Here is a 23,660-nt window from a genome sequence, read left to right on the forward strand (position 1 = left end):
GAAAATCTGAATGAACTTTCTCGGCCAATGCAGGGATCGAACACCCGACCTCCAGGCTAGCGAGCCAGCGTCTTACCCACTTATCCACGTGATCCCCCGATATATTACAAATTCAAATAATGTATTTGTGTGAATTTTTTGCAATAAATAGTCACCTATAATTATTTGTTTATACTAGATAGTTACTGGGATCGTTGGACGATCACACATCTTTGTTATTTGTGTCACGAATCTGGGACACAATATAAAAATGCTGTAAAATATTTTAATTATACTTACCTACCTGGAATTTATATTCTAAGTTCACTTATGAAAATATATAGTGCACAGTTAATCCACTAAGTACACGTGAACTGATAGGGTCTGTTTGTTTCGTGACATAATTAAATTGAAATAATTTAAAGTATACTTTAAAATTATGATAAAATTAAAATTCACATAGTTTTCTACATTTACTTTACTATTTGTTTTGTCTTTTCTTCATACTCAAATATGCAAAAAAAGATCTGATTACAAATGTAATGTTTTCGAATATGATTATTTTTTTATGTAAATGTATATATTGGAGATGAGATGTTCTAAGTTATAAAACTTGTGCCTTATCCACTTGTTATTTAGAACAATAGAATAAATTTAGATAATTTTAAACCCTTTCTCTTGTTTTCAATCAAGAAGTCTATTGTCCCAAACTACGCAGGTTTTACTTACTACTTTACCACACCATTGCAGGTGATGGAAAGGGAAGATCTGCAACATCTTTTGTTTATAGTGGATGCAAAAGATGAGATCCAGTAGTTGCTGGGGTGTCATTATTCCAGTACGTTTTGTTTATGGTGGATGAAAAGACCGAATAAACAGTCACGGAGAGGATACATTTTGTTATAACCAAATTAATGCAGATTAAATCATCTTGGTTAAAAATGTACTTTCACACAACCTCTGCATAAAAAAAATATTAAAGAAGTTGCTGCAATGTCATTACACGGCGACTGTTTGCTTATGGTGGATGGATAAGAACATGTAATTGGCCACGAGGTGCACACAGAGTACATATAGTAATAACAAAATAAATCCAGATTCAAAACCTACATGAAGACATCTTGTATGGAAATGCATGCATCAGAGAGTATTTAACACAAAGATCAAGCACACTTTTCTTTTATTTCATGATAAAATAATACAAAGAAAATTACAAAAAAAGATTTTTTTAAAAAAGAATTTGATTATAATCTACAAAATTAAAATATACATGTGTATATATATATCTTAATGTACAAACCTAATTAGCCGGTTGTATGAACACAAACATTTGAACACAAGTTAAAAATTGCAAATATATATCGCGTTATCTATAAAATAGGACACGATTCAACATATTGATATATTCGTATCTGTAACATCTCGGGAGACACGGTGGCTAAGTGGGTATGACCCTGGTTCGCTAGCCTGGAGATCGCGGCGTAGTTACACCGTCCCCTTGTCAGTGGTGCAGGGCGGAGGGCCTAACACGGAAAGCTGTCTAGTTGTTCGGATGGTTACGAAAAACCGATGTCCCGTGTACACACTGGCCTAAGTGGACGTTAAACCCCATTTCATTCCAATTTTGTAACATAGTTTCATTACTAACCATGGACCAAAGCAATGACTGAATGAGATGGGGTTTAATGTCCTATTTTTGGCTCGAACCGCTCCAACTCTAAATGCTTCGTTTAGTTGCATGCCAATGTGTACTCGGGTTCTCGGGTTTTCGTCAGTTTAGCTGTTTTGGCTACGGGAAGTAAGAATATGCTACAGACCACGGTTATGCCAAGAGAATGTCTAAAAATAGATGACGACTTTAATTTTTAATCCCTACTCGAAATACCGCGCGACAACCATTGGTGACCCTGATAACTTTATCGGTATGGAAATAACTATCTCCAGGAAGGCATGGTGATCTAGACTTATGTTTTTCTGGTACAACCGAGAGTACTCTTCCACCGTTGGTAGGTATTTTACAAACTTTAGGTTTATAATCTCTGCTGCTACACTCAACAGTCACTGAAGTCCCTAGAAAAAGATGATATTTGGTAGCAATAATGTGTATTTTTATAATAACATGAAAATCATCGTTAATTGGTGTTTAAAATAATAAACCATCTCAGCATCCAAATGATTTTACATAAAGGCTAAAACACAATGTCCGCATTCGAATTAAAAAATACATTATGGGAGATTATATAAAGAGCTGGCATTTCTCACTATAATAGTTAAAAACCAGATAATGTAAAAAGAATTTGCTGAAAATTTCAGTCAAATTGATCCACTCTGAACCGAGATTTTAGCAATTGTATTTTCGGCCTTGCCTCGATCACCATTACTAAAGTCGGTACGATAAAAAACATAGTCTCGATTATCCATTTCATGATTAAATCATGAACGAAAATTGAACAGCAAATCTGATCGTAATCCAGTAAATATCGCAGGCTAGGGATGACATCGAGAGTTGATTATGGTCTAGATAAGTTAATTAATGTCTAATTAATAATTTAGATAACATTTCAGGCCTAAAGAAAGACCCCGCGATAGGCAGATTTAGCTCCTGCATAATGTATGTTTAACAAAAAAGGTTAATACATTATGTCGCGGAGATCAATTATGAGTGGAATCCAGATACAGATTGTACGAATGTACTTGATAGCTTAATGGTTATTATGTTAAAAATACATACGAATACAGCTGTTATGAATAACACGTGATTAGAATATTTGGGACAGCATACCGTGCAGGCGTGTAAGACCCCCATCATTATTTATAGCCAAGAGCAATAATTGAGAATGTGATAAGAAGTATCTGGATTCGAGCAAATGTAAAAAGTAATCTCAGTGGGTAACACAGATTCGAGAAAATGTAAAAAGTAAGCCCAGTGGGTAACACAGATTCGTGCATGTCACTGTTACTAGCATCTTCAATAGAGGGCTTGATCTCCCCTTGATCATACATTTTATCAAGCCCTTCACGTAATACCCTGCATATTTCGGCTCTAATTTCGAGTGGATACTGACTCAACTGGGGAGCCTTTCAGATTCCTCGACCATCGCGAATACAGCTAAAATGTTTACCTGTGATAATCGAGTTGCAAAGTTCGGGGTTCGTTCAATGTCAAGGTTTAAATGTTTGATTTGAGTGTGTTTATGTCTTCATCGTTCACAAGTCTGTGCTTAAGGGAGATAACGTAGCGATAAGTTTGGGATCTGCAATAGATATTGTAAAACTCGCGGTTGTTGCTTCAAGAACATGTGTTGCTAAATTCTATACGCACCTTTTCGGAAACACACGCTGAAAATAGCTCTACAACCATTATTGACCCACATAGTGCTTCCTCTAAAACCATAGCTATCACCGTAATCACATGTCGCTTTAGATATTTGGTGTCTTACTCTCATTGATGTAACTATGGCAGCATCGTCTAGAATCTGACTTGCATATTGATATCCATTGCTTGATAATCTTAAACTAGTTTTATGTTGACAATAGGCACCAGCATCTGAAAGATACGAACGGAATCTTTCAAAACTCTACATAAAATGAAAAGGTGGTAGCCAAGTGGTTACGCAGGTGGTATCGTCTCCACAAGACGATGCCGTATTGGGTATGTGTCCTGTCATAATTGATAATTGGCAGTCTATACAATCTCATACTTAGTGTAGTTACCCCCCTTTAACAATTGCATATCTTCACTATGCCAGAGAATAACATGCAATAGAGGACTCTTGTGGGGTTTATTAACGTCAATTGTATAAAGTTATTCTATTTCAGAACAAAATGTTCAGTTAATTTTCAGTAACATTTGCATTTTTCGGAAAATATCAAATTTCTCACGGCTTAAGCCACGCTAATAATTTAACACTTAATCAGGAAAAAAAACCCAAAATACCAACGATCGTCAATCTCCCCGCTTAGATTCAATTGGATTTAACACGGGCCCATCAATTTGGTTCACAGCAACTAATGATGGCGGCCGTGTTACATATAATGTGAAGCACAGATCGGTGGAATTTGTAAATACTGGACGGAATTGAACCATTTTTGGACTGATATTTGTCTTTCCGAAGAGTTAATAAACAAGCCTGCAAATTGTCAATAAACATACACCATCCCACTGTTATTCACCGATAGGACTAATGTAGACTGCGGGTATACGTCATATCATGTGCTATTATGAGGAATTATCTACTCTTATTTCGAATTCCAACTGTCAATGTGTACACGGGACCTCGGTTTCTCATCCCATCCGAACGACTATACGTTGTCCCTCGTCAGGCCCTCCATCCCGCATCACTGACAAGGGAGGAGAACCTCGTCGGAAAATTCCGATAAACTTTCTCGGTCTACACAAGGGTCGAACACGGGACCTCCAGTTTAGCGAGCAAACATAATAATATTACTCACTGAGCCACCACGGCTCCCCAATATGACGTTTACCTACCTTTTGTATAACATATCTTGAAAACTGCTCTACAACCATTATCGACCCAAACCTTATTTCCTCTGAAACCATAACTATCTGTATAATCACACGTTGCTTTAGATATTCTATGGTCAACTGTCATTGAAATAATGTCAGAAGCATCGTCGATTACCTGACTTTTATATTTATATTTATAACTTGATAACTTTACACTTGCGTTATTCTCACAGTAAGCATGAACACCTGAAAATAAATAAAAATATTATCACAATGGGGCGAAAAATTCACTTTGCACTACTTTCCCTTGATTTGATATTTGTTGTTTATTTCTTGCAATGTCTATGTATTTCCTCTTGTCCGCAATTTCACCTTGTAGGTTTTGTGTTGCGTGTAGTACGGTCCTCCTGCACTTACTATTAGGGTTTGGATTAATGTTTTTTTATTTTTTTTTTAAACAATTATTAAAGAAGTCAAGTCATTTCCCGCACTACATTTACATGAAACCGGATGGAGACCAACATATGGTAAATTTGCCCTGATTCTTCATGTTGCAACCGAACGCTGCATTACGCTTGATAGGAAATGCAGGTGTAATGATAGGGGTTTAACCATTCGGCAAACCTCAGCAGATTCCAGTACCCTACAGCTAGATGTAGGGTACCAGAATCTACCGAGGTTTGCCGAGTGGGGGTTTAACGTCCTGCTCTTCTGCTCCGACATGGCGTGCATTGCCAAGTGTTTATTAAGTATAGAATGAATAAAAACAAGGGATTGCACGGGCCTTTTCTACAGTATTTTTCTCGTTTTCTCTTATCTAGTGACAGTCAATTCCTCATGGGCAGCTCCAGGAATTTTTGCAGGAGGGGGTTTTATGTAGCTGAGCTCGACCCCGCCCCACCCCACCCCCCTCTGGACATGCCCCTGTTCCTTCTTTGAATTGTCAGATACCCCCCCCCCCCACAGTCTCATATAACAATTATTCGTCTTCAGCGGACTTATCAGTGACATGAAATTCCACCGTGTATCTGGCTCGTTACTTCAGTCAGTAATATATAGGGGGATCACGGTGACTTAGTGGGTAAGACGCTGGCTCGCTAGCCTGGAGGTCGGGTGTTCGATCCCTGCATTGGCCGAGAAAGTTCATCTAGATTCTCCGACATGGTTTCCGCTTGTCAGTGATGCAGGACGGAGGTCCTGACAAGGACAGCTGTCTAGTCGTGCGGATGGGACGAAAAACCGAGGTCCCGTGTACACATTGGCGTGCACGTAAAGATCCCTTGGTAGTTGGAATTCGATATAAGAGTAGGCCGTAGAGCCGCTGCCCGGTCAAAATTTCCCTCATCGACTGTATGGCGTATGCCCGTCTTTATTAGCCCAGTTTAGGAGCAGAACAGTAGGACGTTAAACCCCATTTCATTTCAATTTTTCAGTAATATATAAGGATAACTCATGTTTTCACTTCTTTTGCCTCTCTTACGTTTCCTTAAAGGGACAATAACACTCTTGCTGGCTTGAAAGCTCCAGAAAATAAATAATATCTCTATCTAAGTACTAGATGTTTAAGTGTCCTACCTGTTGTGTAAATTATCCATTACATCCTATTTTACTTGTCCAAAGGGTTCGAAAATATTTTTAAATCGAAGTTTCATTTGAAAAGGTTTACGTTAGACTTTTCAAACCATTATGTTGAATTTTTCAAAATTTTTAAATAAGGTGTGTTAAGATGAAATTTGTATCATCCATTAATTGGAATTTTGTAAAATAGTACAATTTGTTGACCAGAATAAAGATTGGGACATATTATTCAGTTACAACAAGAGTGGTATTGAGCCTTTAAATATTCATAGCGCATCTACCGTAGCAACGATCTCTGTGTTAAAACTGTATTTGGAACGTGTTTAACCAGATGTATGTAATAATGGCTGAAACCAACATTGCCCCTTCATGCAACACCGAGCAAAGCCAATGATATCGATGTACATTCCACCATAGTACATATTCTTACCTGAACAATTGATGACCGCCAGTAAGGTGACTGATGCTTTAACTAGGAACATTATCGGGTACATTATCTCTTTCTCTCCCTCCCCACCTTAGGAATTATTTCGTTCGCAAATTAAACTATCTTCTGACTCTGTTGTTTTGATTATTGCACAACTCGCTAAACACCGTTGGAAATCGTCTTTCTTGTCGTTTGATGACCTTCACCTTATCATCACTACACTGGGTGTCTTATTCTCTTTACAATGTTTTTCTACGCAGGCTATATTAAACTACTCAAATGTCCTCGGGTCATTATTTGGACGGTTTCATTTAGAAAAGGGGGTTTAATGTACATAGTCGAATTGGAGTATTCAATTTAATGAACTCTTTTCAAATATTAATATTATTTAATACATTTATATAGCACCCCTTTCACCGAAATGTTCAGATGCGCTTAACAATAACCAAGTAAAATAAAACAGGTTCCATAAAAGAGTTAAAAAAAACAATGTAAAAAGACATAAAAAATAATTTGAAACAAAAATATGTATAAAATCAGTAAACAGCCCGCGGGAATAAATTTTTCAAATGCATGTTTTCAAATAGCATATTTTTGTATATCACGCGTATATCTTGTGATTACGTTACTTTCCTTCACAGAGAGAACGTGCCCCTATTTTGTCTAGGGCAATGCGACGCACCCTTAGGGTATTTGTGACTTGTTCTCGCAATGTTTACCAATATAATAAGAATAGGTTGTTAACACATAATGTCTTTAATGTTTCAATAGGTTATAATGATAACGCCTCTTGACTTTCTGGGGTTTTATGCTAATTTTGGTTATCATAGATTTGATGAGCGTGCGTACTAAAGAATGCAATCCTTTTCTAATGGAGTGCATTATAACCCAAAGACATGGTAACAACCGCAGTTTAACGGGATCGCATGGATTATCAATTTGAAAGCAACCTAATGGGTTAAGCTTTAATTAAATTAATTAATTGTTAGAAATGAAATGGGGTTTAACGTCCTACTGTTCTGCTCCGAACTGGGCTAATGAAGACGGAATTTAATTGTTAGTATACCTCAAAAATATAAATTATGTTTGTTGCACACTATGACAATAGAACTATCAATTCAGAATTTTAAATTTTGAAATGAATAATAGTTAACAACTTTGTCATTATACATCTTCTTTGTGACTCTAAATTCTTCTATTACTGGAAATAATATTGACTTAATTTTAAACTTATTTTATTTACTTACAATCATATATAAATAACGCGTTGTACTATTTGGGTTAGAAACTAAGTCACGTATTACCATAATACATAACAAACGGACATACTTGTAATAACATTATGAGATCATTGGGCTATGAAGATTAAGATAATTACATATTATAAAGATTACTTTCTAAACGGGTAAATTAAGACACCATGCAGTATGAAGGCAAGTTACCCTTACAGTGGTACTACGCCTACTTTTAGATCGGTTTCCAACTGGGATCTTTAAGCGCTTGGAAAAATCATTCCCTGTTAGTATGTATATATGCTGGGGTATCTTGATGAATTCCATTCACAATATATTCCAAAAGACGTCTTGGTAATCCCAAGTTCTCCATTAGTGCTTCGAAATTAACACGAACTCCCAAAGTAGAACGTATTTTTAATCTACATCGCTCTTTAAGAGTCATGCTACTGAACAAACTTGGTAAACTGTTGAATTCTTCAATAAAGCGATCCATGCCTATAATTGAATGTACTGACCTATACGTACAACATAGAACAGCATCCAATCCATTGACAAAGTTTAACTTACGGCTGAACAATGATACCAAGTATATTATGTATAGTTTTTGGAATTCTATATATTTACCACCAAAGTCTTCTGGTTTTTCAGGCAAGTAATATTTATTGAGAATAACAAAACACTTATCAGTAATAGGAAAATTGTTACGTAAAAGAAAGATCGCCAACTCCAACACCTGTTTTTCAAGTGCTAATTCCAACAATGTATTCCCATTTATATCGTTTATTCCTAAATCTATTCCGGAGTCAATCAATATTTGCAGATAACGTACACCAGCTTTTTCAAATCTTTGTGGGTAATAGAAATGCTTCCATTTTGGTCCAACCAAGTAAGGGAATAGTTCCCCCCATGAGAAAACAGGTTTTTCATTTTCCCTCAACAATTTCAATTCACATCCATACTCAGTTAAAACTAAAAAATGTTTATATTTGTTATTCTTGATAGCTTTCATAAAAGGTGTAAAATTATCGGCACCAGATCGTTTGTTAATATCGATACCCAATTCTGGTTTATTAATAGATAATTCACACACGAAATACAATATACATACGTCATCGCACGATTCAACTGCGTAATAAACTACGTCAGAAATATCACGATATTGAAACTGACTGTATATAGATAATATATATTCACAATAAACTGTTAAGCCAAATTCACACAATTCATGAAATAATTTCATTAATCCATCGGGATCATTGATTTTGAGTACTAGCCATTTGAAATCATCGAAAGTTTGAGCCTGATAGGTGTGTTCACAAGCGCAAACCACTGTTCGTATAAATCTGTCGTCTGCTATATTGTCTGGTTGGTATAACCGAAGGAGTTTTTCAAACTCGATTTTAAACGCTGGGAATCCAAATTGTATTAAGTCACGGTGACAAGCAGCATTACAAAGACTTCTTGGAGATCTGAAATATATATCATAGGAAATATATCTATAAACGATGCAACTTATAATATGAATCTGATCTGATGGTAATTTTAACTTGTAGTGTTAACATGGCTTTATAAATCAGCAGCACGTAGTGATAATCGGAAATCTTTCCGACGATGTAAAATTGTTCAAGAACTTATCTGAGTACGAGTATGGTCATATACGTTCATCAACAGTTCATATCAGTCAGGAACAACAACTCTGAAACTACTTTACGAAAACACCCCAAATCGACAGAAAGTTTTACTTCTGAAAATTGATCAAAATCAGTTTAAAAAAACCCCTGAACTCTGTAGTATCGGTTGGCAGTTCGCTGACATTGATATGTTGGCTTATAAAAAGTAGAACTGAAGAAAATGATTTTAAGAAATCGGGAAGTAGACCAAAGGAGAACAACTACCCTGCATAATGACTTACGTTTGCTCATTCTGTTTTGCGTTTCTGCGAAAACGCCTTCGCCATTTTCTAAACATTTTTGTAATTTACATGTTATCTGTAAAACAAGATGAAAGGTAAAATGAGTTAATAATGGTCAAATTTGTAAATATAAGATAATAATAAAAAAAATAGCGTGTCCACAACTTGATAATTCGTACGCATTGTGAGTGTTTTCATGGACTGAATTCTCGGCTTTTTCCAAAAGCCTCGAGGATAATACAGCTTGAGACGCACCAAGTACTTTCTGGCTCAAGCACTAAAACCTCCCAATATGATACAACACAATCAGGACAGATCTATGAATAGTTTGATTTATAAATAATATATTTCAAGGCGAAACGGAATTGTAGACACGTTTCAGACCATGAATGTGTTATGGGCTTGGTGCAGGACAAAGCCTTCGGTAGCAATTAATTTCATTAAAATATAAAAACGAATAGAATGGGACATATGATTACAATTGTAACCAAGCCGCCATGTTGTTAAGAGTTTGGCAAGATTAGAAGCAATTAATCAATGTTCAATAATCGAAATTACAATCGAATTCTTTCACAGTATTTTCCGACGTGGTTTCCCCTTGTCAGTGGTGCAGAACGGAGGGCCTGACAAGTACAGCTGTCTAGTCCTTCGGATGAGACGAAAAAACGAGGTCCCGTGTATATATTGGAATGCACGTAAAAGATCCCCTGGCAGTTGGAATTCGATATAAGAGTAGGCGATAGTGCCGCTGCCCGGGCAAAATTTCCCTCATAGCACACTGTATGGCGTATGTCCGTCTTCATTAGCCCAGTATAGGAGCAGAACAGTAGGGCGTTAAACCCCATTTCATTTCATTTCATTTCTTTCACAGTAATGTCATGTGAGTAGCATTGTGACGTAATCAAGACCGCTAATATGTTTGTGTCACCTGTGGTGATTGGTGGAAATATTTTCTAATTCAGTTTGCGCGTGGTTTGTCTTCCGAGAATTGAATACCGGACAGTCAAGACTTACCCTTATAACTTAGTTTGCAGATCAACCCCAATACATAGGCACAGCAAACATGATATAAATAACAGTAAAATAATATAATTTCTGATTAGCTTATAGTCACCTGTATTCTTTACACACCTGTAAATCTTGTGAGACCTGAATTCCGCTATAAACTTGAGGTATACAAATTAGTATAGTACTAAAGTCATATCACAGCAAGGGATAAACATAGTGTTACCCATGACTATGAATGATTATTGTTATATAAATAGAACATGGCGTAAATATATCTCATTGATCTGGATAGGGCGGGGAATTCACCGAGCAATAGTTTAACGAGAGAGAGAGAGAGAGAGAGAGAGAGAGAGGGAGGGGACTTAATGATTGGTTTTCTGACTGAAAGCGCCTGCGTTAGGCCACCCAGCCACCCGGCCACCCAGCGCATTAATACATATAAATCAATAATACTAGTTCTCTATGCTTTTCTGGCCATGGGGTCTAGGGTCTGTTTTGGATGCCGGCGTAACCCTTTCTATGACGTCACCAACATATCGCTTGCAGTGGGCATGGGTGTGTGTGTGAGGGTGTTTGTGGGGGGATCTAAAAAAATGTCGAGTTCATGATGTTTTTAGAAACCACATACCGCTGTTTGTTAGCTTTATGTACTGTAAGCCAGTTAGAGCAGAACAGTAGGACGCTAAGCCCCATTTCATTTCATTTATTTTAGTGTATCATCGGTTAGTTCAATCACATACTTCATGAAATAATTTCAGTAATCCATCGGGGTCATTGATTTTGTATATCAATGTATATCAGCCATTGGAAATCATCACAGCATCGAACCCTATGGATATATTCACAAGCTTCAACAACTGTTCCTATATATACAAAGATATTATCTACTATATTATCTGGTCGGTATAACCGGAGAAGTTCTTCAAACTCGATTTCTTAACGCCCGGAATCCATCCTTTATTAAGCTACGCTGACAAGTTTCATCAGCCAGCCCTTTTGGGGAACTGAAAAAGATATCAAATGAAATGAAATAAAATGGCTTTAACGTCCTACTGTTTTGCTCCGAACTGGGCTAATGAAGACGGGCATACGCAACACGGTGTACTATGAGGGACATTTAGCCCGGACAGTGGCACTACGGCCTACTCTTATATCGAATTCCAACTGTCAAGGGATTTTTTACGTGCACGCCAATGTGAACACGGGACCTCGGTTTTTCGTCTCATCCAAATGATTAGACAGCTGTCCTTGTCAGGCCCTCCCGTCCTGCATCACTGACAAGGGGGAACCACGCCGGAAAATCTGGATGAACTTTCTCGGCCAATGCAGGGATCAAACACCCGGCCTCCAGGCTAGCCATCCAGCGTCTTATCCACTTAGCCACCGCAAAAAGATATCAAATGGTATCAGTTAATATTTAAAAGAATTAGCCGTTCTCGCTATAGTTCAAAAGTAGGTGCTGAAAAATGAATATACTGTATTGAACATTCCAGTCAAAGTACTGTATTATAAGCGAAGTAATGAGTCTGTGAAGGTTTGACAAGAAATAGCTGATTGTCAAGTGTCGTTGCTATGACAATAAATGAAATCTCGATTGTCAGTACTTTTATTGAAAGACATTCATTTTCACGTTAACCAATAACATCGTGAGGGTGTTCTAATCTATTCCATATCATCAGCTGGAATGAAATGGAATGGGATTTAACGTCCTAATACTCTGCTAGTACTGGGCTAATGAAGACAGGCATACGCCATGCTGTGAGGTAAGAGGGAAATATTGCCCGGACAAATTCAAACTGCCAGGGATTCATTTACGTACACGCCAATGTATACACGAGACCTCTTTTTTACCTGCTTGACTATACGTAGTCCTTTGCCAGGCCTTCCGTTCTACATCCCTGACAAGTGAGGAACCACACTGGAAAATCCCGATGAATTTTCTCGGTCCATGCAGTTTGCTATGAGCGAAAGTTTGCCCGGACAAATTCAATCTGTCAACGGTTCATTTACATACACGCCAATGTATACACAGGACCTCTTTTTTTGTGCCACCCGAACGACTATATTTAGTCCCTTGTCAGGGATCTCTAGTTTAGCGAGCCTACCTTGTACTCACTGTGCAGATAATCTAGAGAATCCATAATGGACTTGTCATGTAAATAAATGTCTAAATATTTATGTAACATTAGAATTCAGAAAAAAAGACCCGAAATAGGTATATCTAGCTCTTGCATAATGCACACGTTTAACTACAATGTTTTAAAAATTGTACTTCGATGTTAATAAAATCATCTATTATATAAATCGGGAGTAAGATCAAAGGGAAGCGTTCTTTCTCTATAATGACTTACTTTTTATCATGCCTGTTTTGCTTCTAGTTGGAAAATGAAATAAAATGAATTTCAACGTCCTACTGTTCTGCTCCGAACTGGGCTAATGAAGACGGGCATACGCCATACAGTCATATTCCCGAAGCAATGGTCTCTCTGCCCATTGCTGGATTGTCTTCTGATACTTGAGCTACATGACATCCCTTCGTTTAATCTAGGGTCTTCTCTAAAACTTTGGACGGTGATTTAGGTATTAAAAACGACGAAAGTCTTGTTCCTCTTCATACAGTATTGTTTACATTGCATATGTGTTGATAGTCTCGTTTGTCACGCAATTAGCTTTTCTGCAATATTCTGCTATGCACTGGTTAATTGGGCATAACGTTATGTAAACATATTTGATCCAATTTGGAGCTTTGTCAAAAGCGTAATCATGTTCTTACGCAGTTAGCTATTGTTTGTTAATCGGACTATTGACCAGTCATAATTTGGACGGAAATTTGCTTCCATTAAAGCATTGCTTAGTGGAATTAGCTCTAATCAAACGAAAGACTGTCAAGGGATCTTTTACGTGCACGCCAATGTACACGGGACATCGGTTTTCGTCCCATCCGAACGACTAGACACTGTCCTTGTCAGACCCTCCGCCCTGCATCATTGACAAGGAGGAAGCACGCCGGGGAAAATCTCAACAGCCAGCGTCTTACCCACTTAGTCACCGTTGGAAAGTCTTCTCGATTTTGTAAAAACATCAAAACACCTGTCCATCTTATCTGTGTGTGATCTGAATTCAGCTAAAATAATAATTTCCAATATATCTCATATAAAGCAAGGGAGACACATCGTGTAACCCATGAGTATATGAATGATTATTGAGATATTAATTTCATTGATCTAAATAAATTGATCCTTAATGTGACAAATTTCTAGAATACACTGTATTACAGTATTGCTTAAATATTAGTTGATAACATTGAAGTATACTGCAGCACAAAAGAAGAACAATAACGACATGAATACTTTCCAGTATATGCATGATTACATTTGAATAGGGTGGTTGTTGTAGATATTGAATGTCGTAAACTATATCTAATAAACACCGTCAGTTACTATTCATATAGTCTATGAAGACGCCATTATATATTTATAACACATTAGCAATATGATCAGTGCGAGTCTACATATAGAATATTGTTTGTGTACTACTGTATACCCTACAAAAACCTGTGGAAAAGGTATGTTTTCTTAATTTTAGACTCTTGGTTAATAGTTGATAGATAAATAGAAACAGTTGACGTATATCTTTAAATAATATAATGGTACTGATTAGACGTTCATATGTATCATTTATATAGATAAGAAAAAACAACGGTCTAAGTACAGAACCTAGTGGGATACCAGTAGTGGGATAAAACATTAGAATGAAAGTTTTCCAGTCTATCAAACATGTTGTTTTTATCTGATATGTAATTGGAAACAAGTTGAAGTATTTCACATTTAATTAAACCTTTTATGATAATATGAATCTTTATCCGAAATTTTCATCATGAATATACATAATGCATAATGTAAACATTGCAATCAATTTATTAAAAACGTACAGCTATTTACACTTAGACATACATTATGCAAGAGCTAAATCTGTCTACTGTAGGGTTTTCTTTATGCCTGAAATGTTATATAACTATTAATTAGATATTTATTAACATGAAAAGACCTTAATCAACTCTCGATGCCATCTTATGTGTTGGATTTCCACTGGATTTGAATCCGATCTGCTGAATCCGATCTGCATAATCGAGACTATGTTTTTATCGTACCGGCTTTAGTAATGATGATCGAGGCTAGTCCTAAAATTCAATCGATAGTTTCTCGGTTCAAAGTGGAGCAATTTGACTGACATGTTCAGCATATTCCCTTTACAGCAACCAGTCAACAAATAGATGAAGGATATAAGAATTGATTAAAAACTTCAGTCTGTAGAGTATTTTACCAGAATAGTCCCAGAAGATATTGCTTCCTCGCCCCTATTTCGCCTTATCGTGACGTTACCATTCGATTCGTGTGTCACCAATTATAGTGTTCCCATAAATATTAGTCAAGACCGGGTAGTAATCGTGGTCGAGGTAGGGGACACTAGCTTTGAGAGAGAGAGAGATAGAGAGAGAGAGAAAGAGAGAGAGAATTTGCATCTAACCTAGGATTTTGGATTTAATCATTTAGATTACTATACAAAGAACTGGTGTGTATTTTTATTCTCTTTTTGTAGTGTAATATTATTGAATTTTTCTCTTTATACTTTTAGATTATCTTCATCCAGTATGTTCAGAAGACTCAAATCCTTTGTTCAAAGTAAATCAAGCCGAAGACACTCTGCCAAAAAGCTATATCGGAAGTGTCAAAACAGCCTTATGGAAAATGTAGATTTCCTTTCGTTTAAAGAAATGTTCCTCAAGCTTATTTCACTAAACCAAACCGATGACATAGCTAAATGGCAGCTCAGTCTAACAAAAATTTGTTCTTATAAATATATATACAAAACTCAAAACTTTGATGACTTCAAATGGTTAGTATCCACAATCAAAGATCCTGTTGCAATTCTTACATTGTTTCAAACATTGTGTCATATTCCCCTTGATAACGAATTGTTTGAAATAAACTTGAGTGTTTGTTGTGAATGTATACTATCAGTTTACAGCCAAGATAATGATATTTCTAATGTGGTCCAATTTGCCATTCAGTCGTGTCTTTCACCAAAGACTCTCGAATTTTTGTGTGATTTATCAGTTAAAAAGGCAGAGTTTGGGATTGATATTAACAAACGAGATGATGATGGTTTTACACCTTTCATGAACGCGATATCAAAATACAAGCACGATCAAGTTTTAATCTTAATGAAGTATGGATGTGACCTAAAATTATGCGCAGCAAAAAAACAGTCACGTTTTTCTTGGGATAAACTATTTCCTATTTTAACAGAAGGTAGATATCATGAAACCATTATGACTAGATTAGTTCAGGTTCTGATTGATTCAGGAATAGATTTAGGGATGCCAGACATAAATGGCCACTCTTTACTTGAATTAGCCCTGATAAAGTTAGACTTTAGCCGTTCAAGATTTTTACTTTTTAATAACTTTCCTATAACTGATAAGTGTATTGCTATTTTGAACGAGCACTATGCTGTGCTTAAAAGCGAATGGGTTAAACTTACCTATGAATCACTGGTTAAAAGTGTTCCTGCATATGTTAACATTATATACTGGGTAGCATTTAACAGTGGCAATGTGGGCTTTGTGGAACATACCAATAAAACTCAGATTGTAAGCCTTCAGGAAATGATGGAGACACCGATTGACGAGTTCAAGTCTTTGTGTCAGCATCACCGTCAAATGACTCTTAAAGAACGATGTAGATTAACTATACGTTCTGCTCTAGGTTTCCAAATTCATTCAGAATCAAAAATGAAGAGTCTGGGTTTGCCTTCTGTGCTTTTGGAATTTATTGTGAATGATAAAATGCAAGTTCGTCCGCTCTATATGTTGACTGGATCAGATTTATCAGAACGGTCAGACTGTATTCATGGGAAATGGAAAGAGGCTGTTGAAACACCACCATGCGTCGCCATCCCACTAATGCGTTCTTTTAGATATCTCATGGATTATGACCTACGGCTATAGTTTGTATACTATAAACCTATTGTATATTCCTCGTGGTGTTGTGTTTGATTTATCTCACCCTACTTAACCCTATGAGGAGGTGGGAGGTGTCACCTCCTCTCTGGTATAGGATTTTTATTGGATTTTAAGGAACATTTGCATAGCCGTCGGGATATTTTAACACAGATTGACCAAATGAGAAACGAATTTTGCTGCAGCTAAAGTCGGGCTTAAAATGATTCAAATAAACAATAAACGATGAAACACAAAATAAAAAGGAAATCAACTGGGGTTTAACGTCCTACTTTACGGCACCCACTAGACTAATGAAGACGGACATACGCTAGTACGGAAATTGTACTCATACTTCGATGCTGTGGCCTACTTTTAGTTCGAATGCTAACTGTTAAGGGTTTGCTTACGTGCATACCGAACGACTATAGTAGTTCGGGTTGGACGACAAACCGAGGTACACATTGACGTGCACGTAAATAACCCTTGGTGGTTGGAATTCAAACAAGAGTAGACCGTATAGAGCCACTATCCGGGCAAAATCTCCCTGAGGTGCAGAAAAGCAGGCCTTAAATCCCATTTCATTTCAACCCATTAGAAATATAGGAGATGTGTTTCTACCATGAACGCTCGTGGGGGCCATATCCACTATTGGCGTTACGTGAATTGAAACTGTGTCTGAACTGTTCTTGGGACATTCCAAAACATTGTAATCACCGCCAAAAACTCAATTTATTCGTTTGAATTATTGTAAAATGAATTTTGTTATAAATGTCAAAGCTCAAAATAAAGATCTTTTATTGTCTAATTCAGTGCGACGTTTCTCTTACTGTTCAGTATATTCAGTCTCAGCATCTGAAAACTCCAGCCATTCTGATTCATCTTAAATTATTTCTGAAAGACCTAAAAGGATTCCATTCCACCCAGTTGAGAATAAAAGTAACCACGGAGAACTAATATGTGCCTTACTTTGTTTATTAGATTTATTCTTTAAAGGTATTTTATAATGGACATCTACCCTAAAATAGTTGACTCTATACCCTTAAGTGTTTTCTACGAAGCTGAATAAACACTCCTCAAAACTCCCTAACTATACATAGGGTTTTCGAATAAAATCGTTGAATTATGTCGGTCAATTAGCTCCTAGTCTCGGTCACTAAGAACCTCGTAGTCTTCAATGTACTATTCTAAAGCCGAGCTAATTCTAGACATACAGCGTAACTTTCGTATGATCTTTGAGTTGTAATTACTATAGTCGATATATCCCCCACAATAAGATATGATTAAACGACCAAAATATTATACAAATTTGACACACATTAAATATCCACTTCACCCAGTTACTCGTGGTAAGAGTAATGATGTAAAACTCTCACTTCAGAAAACCATCTTGCGGGTCTTTAAGCGTTTGGACAAATCATCCCAGCCGTTATTTAAAATATATTCCAAAAGACATCTTGGTAACTCCAATTTCTCCATTGGTGCTTCGAAATTAACACGAACTCCCAAAGTAGAACGTCTTTTTAATCTACATCGCTCTTTAAGAGTCATGCTACTGAACAAACTTGGTAAACTGTTGAATTCTTCAATAAAGCGATCCATGCCTATAATTGAATGTACTGACCTATACGTACAACATAGAACAGCATCCAATCCATTGACAAAGTTTAACTTAAGGCTGAACAATGATACCAAGTATATTATGTATAGTTTTTGGAATTCTATATATTTACCACCATTATAGTCTTCTGTTTTTTTAGGCAAGTAATATTTATTGAGAATAACAAAACACTTATCAGTTATAGGAAAATTGTTACGTAATAGAAAGATCGCCAACCCCAACACCTGTTTTTCAAGAGCTAATTCCAACATTGTATTCCCATTTATATCGCCTATTCCTAAATCTGTTCCGGAGTCAATAAACATTTGCAGATAACGTACACCAGCCTTTTCAAATCTTTGTTGGTAATTGAGGTTTGGCCCAAAAAAACAAGGGAATAGTTCCTCCCATGAGAAAATTGGTTTTTCATTTTCCCTCAACAATTTCACTTCACACCCATACTCAATTAAAACTAAACAGTGCTTATATTTGTTATTCTTGATAGTTTTCATAAAAGGTGTAAAATTATCGGCACCAGATCGTTTGTTAATATCGATACCCAATTCTGGTTTATTAATAGATAATTCACACACGAAATACAATATACATACGTCATCGCACGATTCCACTGCGTAATAAACTACGTCAGAAATATCACGATATTGAAATTGACTGTATATAGATAATATATATTCACAATAAACTGTTATACCAAGTTCACACAATTCATGAAATAATTTCATTAATCCATCGAGGTTATTGATTTTGAGTACTAGCCATTTGAAATCATCAAAGTTTTGAGTCTGATAGGTATGTTCACAAGCGTAAACAACTGTTCGTATAAATCTGTTGTCTGTTATGTTGTCTGGTTGGTATAACCGTAGAAGTTTTTTAAACTCGATTTTAAACGCTGGAAATCCACCTTGCATTAAGCTACGGTGACAAGCGGCATTACAAAGACTTCTTGGAGATCTGAAATATATATCAAATGAAATCTCTCTGAATATGGTGCACACTGATATTGATAACTCTATTGATAAAATATTGATAAATAAAGTCATCTATTGCAGCTCATTCGAAAGCTTCCATCAGCAATAAAGAGAGAGAGAGAGAGAGAGAGGGTTAACGTCCACTCGACTCAAACTAGTTCATTTCAGGACTAACACATGTTTTAATTTTATTTCAATAATTTGCATGCGCGTAAGGGACTTTAGCAATGGGAGGAAACCGGAGAACCCCGAGAAAACCCACGAGGTTGGACAGGCGACCCAATGATACAGCGCGCACACGCTAACCATTCAGCCATCCAACAACCCTATCTTTAGTTACAGATCTATTCAATAAATAATTACATGTAGAATATTCAAATTTGAAAATGATCAATCGGATTAAAAACACAGATCCTATTTCCTTTCGTTTTTTATAGTTGAAAATTAGAAATCGGAAAGTAGATGAAAGGAGATCATCCTCACATTATAATGACTTACGTTTGCTCAGTCTGGTTTGGTTTCCGGCGAAAACGTCTTCGCAATTTTCTAAACATTTAGGCAATTTAAATATTATCTGTAAAACAAGATGAAAGGTAAAATAAGTTAATAATTGTCAAATTTGTAAATATAAGAGAATAATAAAAAAAAAAACAGCGTGTTCGCAACTTGATAATTCGTATGCACTAGCACGCATTGTGAGTGAGTTCATGACTTTTGAAAATATCGTCCCAAATAAGAGGAAAGTAATAAAGCCAGTATATTGCCTGCCAAATAGGCCAGTAATATGAATACTTTTATTCAAAACTGCGTACGGGGAGTGGATGGCCGAATTGTTAGCGTGTGCGCGCTGCATCATAAGGCCTGTCATTGATTCCAGCTGGCGTGGTTTCGATTCCCCGGTTGTACGTGACGGTTGTACGTGACAAGGAGTAGGGTCGCCTGTCCAATCTCGTGGGTTTTCTCTTGGTCCGCCTGTTTCCCTCACTGCTAAAGACCCATAAGCGCAAGCGAATTATTGAAATAAAATTGGACCATATGTTAATCCCGAAATGACCTAGTTTCTCTCTCTCTCCCCCTCTCTCTCTCTCGCTCTCTCTCTGAAAGTGCGTACATTTCAAGGCGAAAAGGGAATCGTAGCCCGGTTCCAGAAAATAAACCATGTTTTAAATTGTTCTGAGTTTTGTGTGGGTAGCAATTAAATCTATTTAACTGTAACCATAAAGAATCAATTTACGACACGAACTAGATTGCTTTCCATCAGTCAAGTTGTAAAGATCGCAAATAATCAAATAATCAAAGCTGGGATACAGTCTATTCTCATGTGAGAATAATCGCGATGTAATCAAGACTCGAACGTGTTTCTTTCACCTGTGATGATTGTTGGATATTTGCAGATCTATCCCAATCGACGAGACTATGGTTCGATAAAAAAAAAGCCTTTTAAATAACAGTAAAATAGGATAACTTGTAATTGTCCCCCGCCTTTCGAAGAAAGCAGGGGACTATTAAAATGGGTTCGTCCGTCTGTCTGTCTGTCTGTCTGTCTGTCCGTCACACTTTTTGGGACACAATAACTCTCTTCCTAATTGAGCTAGAATGTTCAAACTTGGTGTATGTGTTTATTAGGTCAATGCCTTGATGGAGTTCGAAGATGAGCATTTTCCGCTTAGGGTAAGCAGAGATAAGCAATTTGATTGGTTGATGCTTTGGGACACGATAACTTTCTTCCTAATTGGGCTAGAATGTTCAAACTTGGTGTATGTGTTGATTAGGTCAATGCCTTGATGGAGTTCGAAGATGAGCATTTTCCGCTTAGGGTAAGCAGAGATAAGCAATTTGATTGGTTGATGCTTTGGGACACGATAACTTTTAATTGAGCTAGAATGTTCAAACTTGGTGTATGTGTTTATTAGGTCAATGCCTTGATGGAGTTCGAAGATGAGCATTTTCCGCTTAGGGTAAGCAGAGATAAGCAATTTGATTGGTTGATACTTTGGGGCACGATAACTCTCTTCCTAATTGAGCTAGAATGTTCAAACTTGGTGTATGTGTTGATTAGGTCAATGCCTTGATGGAGTTCGAAGATGAGCATTTTCCGCTTAGGGTAAGCAGAGATAAGCAATTTGATTGGTTGATGCTTTGGGACACGATAACTTTAGTTCTAATTAAGTGAGATTGATGAAACTTGGTGTATAGTTTCATTACAGTAATACCTTGACTAAGTTTGATAATGAGCATTTTCTGCTCAGGGTAAGCAGAGCGATACGCAATTTGATTGGTCGAGACTTTGGAAAACAATAACTCTCCTACTTTGATTGTTAGACTATAAGTAAAGATATACTGTTTGATTGTTCAATACTTTGTAAAAGATAATTTGTGATAAATTTATATGTGTCCTCTAATTATTTTCCTATTTCGGCGGGGGACATCAGCCTCACTGTTGGCTTGTTAGCTTATAGTCACCTGTATTCTTGACACACCTGTATGGCTTGAATTCCGCTATAACCTGGAGTATAAAAATTAATATAGTACATGTACAATCCATAGCATAAAACGTCATGACTATGGACGATTATTGGGATATAAATAGAACGTGACGTGAATGTATTTCATTGATCTAAATAGGGCGGGGAATTCACCGAAAAATTGATACCTATAAACGTCATGCGGATGGCAGATTATTGGGATATAAATAGAATGTGACGTGGATGTATTTCATTGATCCAAATAGGGTGGGGAATTCACCGAATAATTTGATAGTATCTGAAAAGTATTAATGACACACTTTCTACAGAGATACAGAGATTTCATTTGCTCTTTTGAATTGATATTTATCAAATATAAACTTATTTATTTAAAGTAATTACCATCATTTTATAGGTCTTTTAGCTTGGATCAGTTTTGTGATAGAAAATGTCTTTTAGTTGATTCGTATAGGCATGTATAAAATCAGCCCCTTTTGGTAACCTGGGATCCACGGTGGCTAGGTGGGTAAGGCGTTGGCTCGCTAACCTGGATGTCAGGTGGACCAAGAAAGTTCATCCAGATTTTCCTGCATGGTTTAACCTTATCAGTGGTACAGAACAGAGGGCCTGGCACGGGACAACGTATAGTCGTCCAGATGGGACGAAAAACAAGGTCCCGTTACACACTGGCGTACACGTAAAAAAATCCCTTGGCTGTTGGAATACGATATAAGAGTAGGCCGTAGTGCTGCTGTCCGGGCAAAATCCCCCTCATAACCCAGATATTATTTATCTTTCCAAATCCTTACACTTCAGAGATTTTGTGGTACCCCCCCCCCCCCCCTCCCAGGCATTATAAAAATTGCAGCTACTTATTGTCAATTTACTCCTGGATTTTATCTTGCATGGCAACCGTTTGTTCAAATATAAACCGACATTATCAAATTGATGTACATGTAAATGTTTTGTATATATAACAATAATAATCAGCTTTTCTTTATTATACTGGAATTTGTATATTATGACATTACATTTGAAAATAAAACTTAATTTCCGTTAAAAACAAAGAATTTCATGACTCCTCTCACATTGGATGCTGAGATCTTGGTAGACAAACAAACTACGTGTGGTCCGATAGTTACAGTTTGATTCCAGGTGAAATTATGATTATAGCTCTTCCCCCATACGAGATATTTATGGTCAAAGATTTGGTCTATGTACTTTTAAATGTTACATTTAATTGTTATCAAAATCTGAAAATTTATATATATATTGAACTCGTTGTTGTCAAATGGGGGTCGTACCGGCACTAGATTCTCGTCTAAAATATCCCTGGGTTCGACTGGTAAACTGAAAATAATCTCGGGATATTTAATAAACCAGTGCTGTCTGGTCTTTCTCATGGTACGAGGTGCAAATGCGTGCAAATAACAGTCGGAATTAGAAAAATACTTGGTGGAAACAACGATATCCAGAGATATGTCCAGACATACATGATCTTACAAAAAGAGTAACATATGATTATTTTGAGAGGGGGGTTGGATGGCTGAATGGTTAGCGTGTGCACGCTGTATCATAAAGTCCGTCATTGAGTCAACTGGTGTGGTTTCGAATCCCCGGTTGTACGTGACAAGGAGTAGGGTCGCCTGTCCAACCTCGTGGGTTTTCTCCGGATCCTCCGGTTTCCTCCCACTGCTAAAGACCCCTACGCGCAAGCGAATTATTGAAATAAAATTAAACCATATGTTAGTCCCGAAATGACCTAGTTTGTGTCGAGTGGACGTTAAACTCCATTTCTCTCTCTCTCTCTCTATTATTTTGAGACCGTGGGTTAGTCTCGAAGTTCGGTACTGACGAGACGTTAAACTCCGCTCCTTTGCTTTATTTTTTAAATTCGGGTCATTTATTCACAATCATCCCTATATATAAAGCATAGCCCAGCTTAGGCATGGGCCAAATGGGCCCGGGACCAGGGCGCCGCGGTTCACGGTAAAACGA

The 23,660-nt window shown here is 36.9% G+C and overlaps 3 protein-coding genes across 6 annotated transcripts; 1 reads left to right on the forward strand and 2 right to left on the reverse strand.

The window, feature by feature from the left end:
• Window positions 1-1,142: 1,142 nt before the first annotated feature.
• Window positions 1,143-10,777, reverse strand: LOC126815251 (lectin ADEL). 4 transcript variants are annotated; one of them, XM_050540815.1, is made up of 4 exons: window positions 6,456-6,688; window positions 4,469-4,693; window positions 3,302-3,526; window positions 1,143-2,049 (listed from the first exon to the last, which is right to left on the reverse strand). In XM_050540815.1, the coding sequence occupies exons 1-4, from the start codon at window positions 6,517-6,519 to the stop codon at window positions 1,838-1,840; spliced, it is 726 nt and encodes a 241-aa protein (XP_050396772.1). In that variant the 5' UTR covers window positions 6,520-6,688; the 3' UTR covers window positions 1,143-1,837. The 4 variants fall into 4 exon arrangements, 1 of the variants encoding a protein (XP_050396772.1); XR_007677847.2 differs by lacking the exons at window positions 1,143-2,049; window positions 3,302-3,526 and adding exons at window positions 9,600-9,675; window positions 10,731-10,777 and having other exon boundaries at window positions 4,558-4,693; window positions 6,456-9,156; XR_007677846.2 differs by lacking the exons at window positions 1,143-2,049; window positions 3,302-3,526 and adding exons at window positions 9,600-9,675; window positions 10,714-10,771 and having other exon boundaries at window positions 4,558-4,693; window positions 6,456-9,156.
• A 3,246-nt stretch (window positions 10,778-14,023) lies between these two features.
• LOC126815250 (uncharacterized) lies at window positions 14,024-17,494 on the forward strand. The gene is made up of 2 exons (XM_050540812.2): window positions 14,024-14,172; window positions 15,243-17,494. Exon 2 carries the CDS (start codon window positions 15,259-15,261, stop codon window positions 16,615-16,617), a length of 1,359 nt encoding a protein of 452 aa, XP_050396769.1. The 5' UTR covers window positions 14,024-14,172; window positions 15,243-15,258; the 3' UTR covers window positions 16,618-17,494.
• A 127-nt stretch (window positions 17,495-17,621) lies between these two features.
• Window positions 17,622-21,768, reverse strand: LOC130010273 (uncharacterized). Its single transcript, XM_050540813.2, has 3 exons — window positions 21,661-21,768; window positions 19,696-19,771; window positions 17,622-19,180 (listed from the first exon to the last, which is right to left on the reverse strand). The coding sequence occupies exons 2-3, from the start codon at window positions 19,749-19,751 to the stop codon at window positions 17,986-17,988; spliced, it is 1,251 nt and encodes a 416-aa protein (XP_050396770.1). The 5' UTR covers window positions 19,752-19,771; window positions 21,661-21,768; the 3' UTR covers window positions 17,622-17,985.
• Window positions 21,769-23,660: the final 1,892 nt, after the last annotated feature.

The sequence above is a fragment of the Patella vulgata genome, chromosome 3 (assembly GCF_932274485.2).
Source record: "Patella vulgata chromosome 3, xgPatVulg1.2, whole genome shotgun sequence".
NCBI classification, from domain to species: domain Eukaryota; kingdom Metazoa; phylum Mollusca; class Gastropoda; family Patellidae; genus Patella; species Patella vulgata.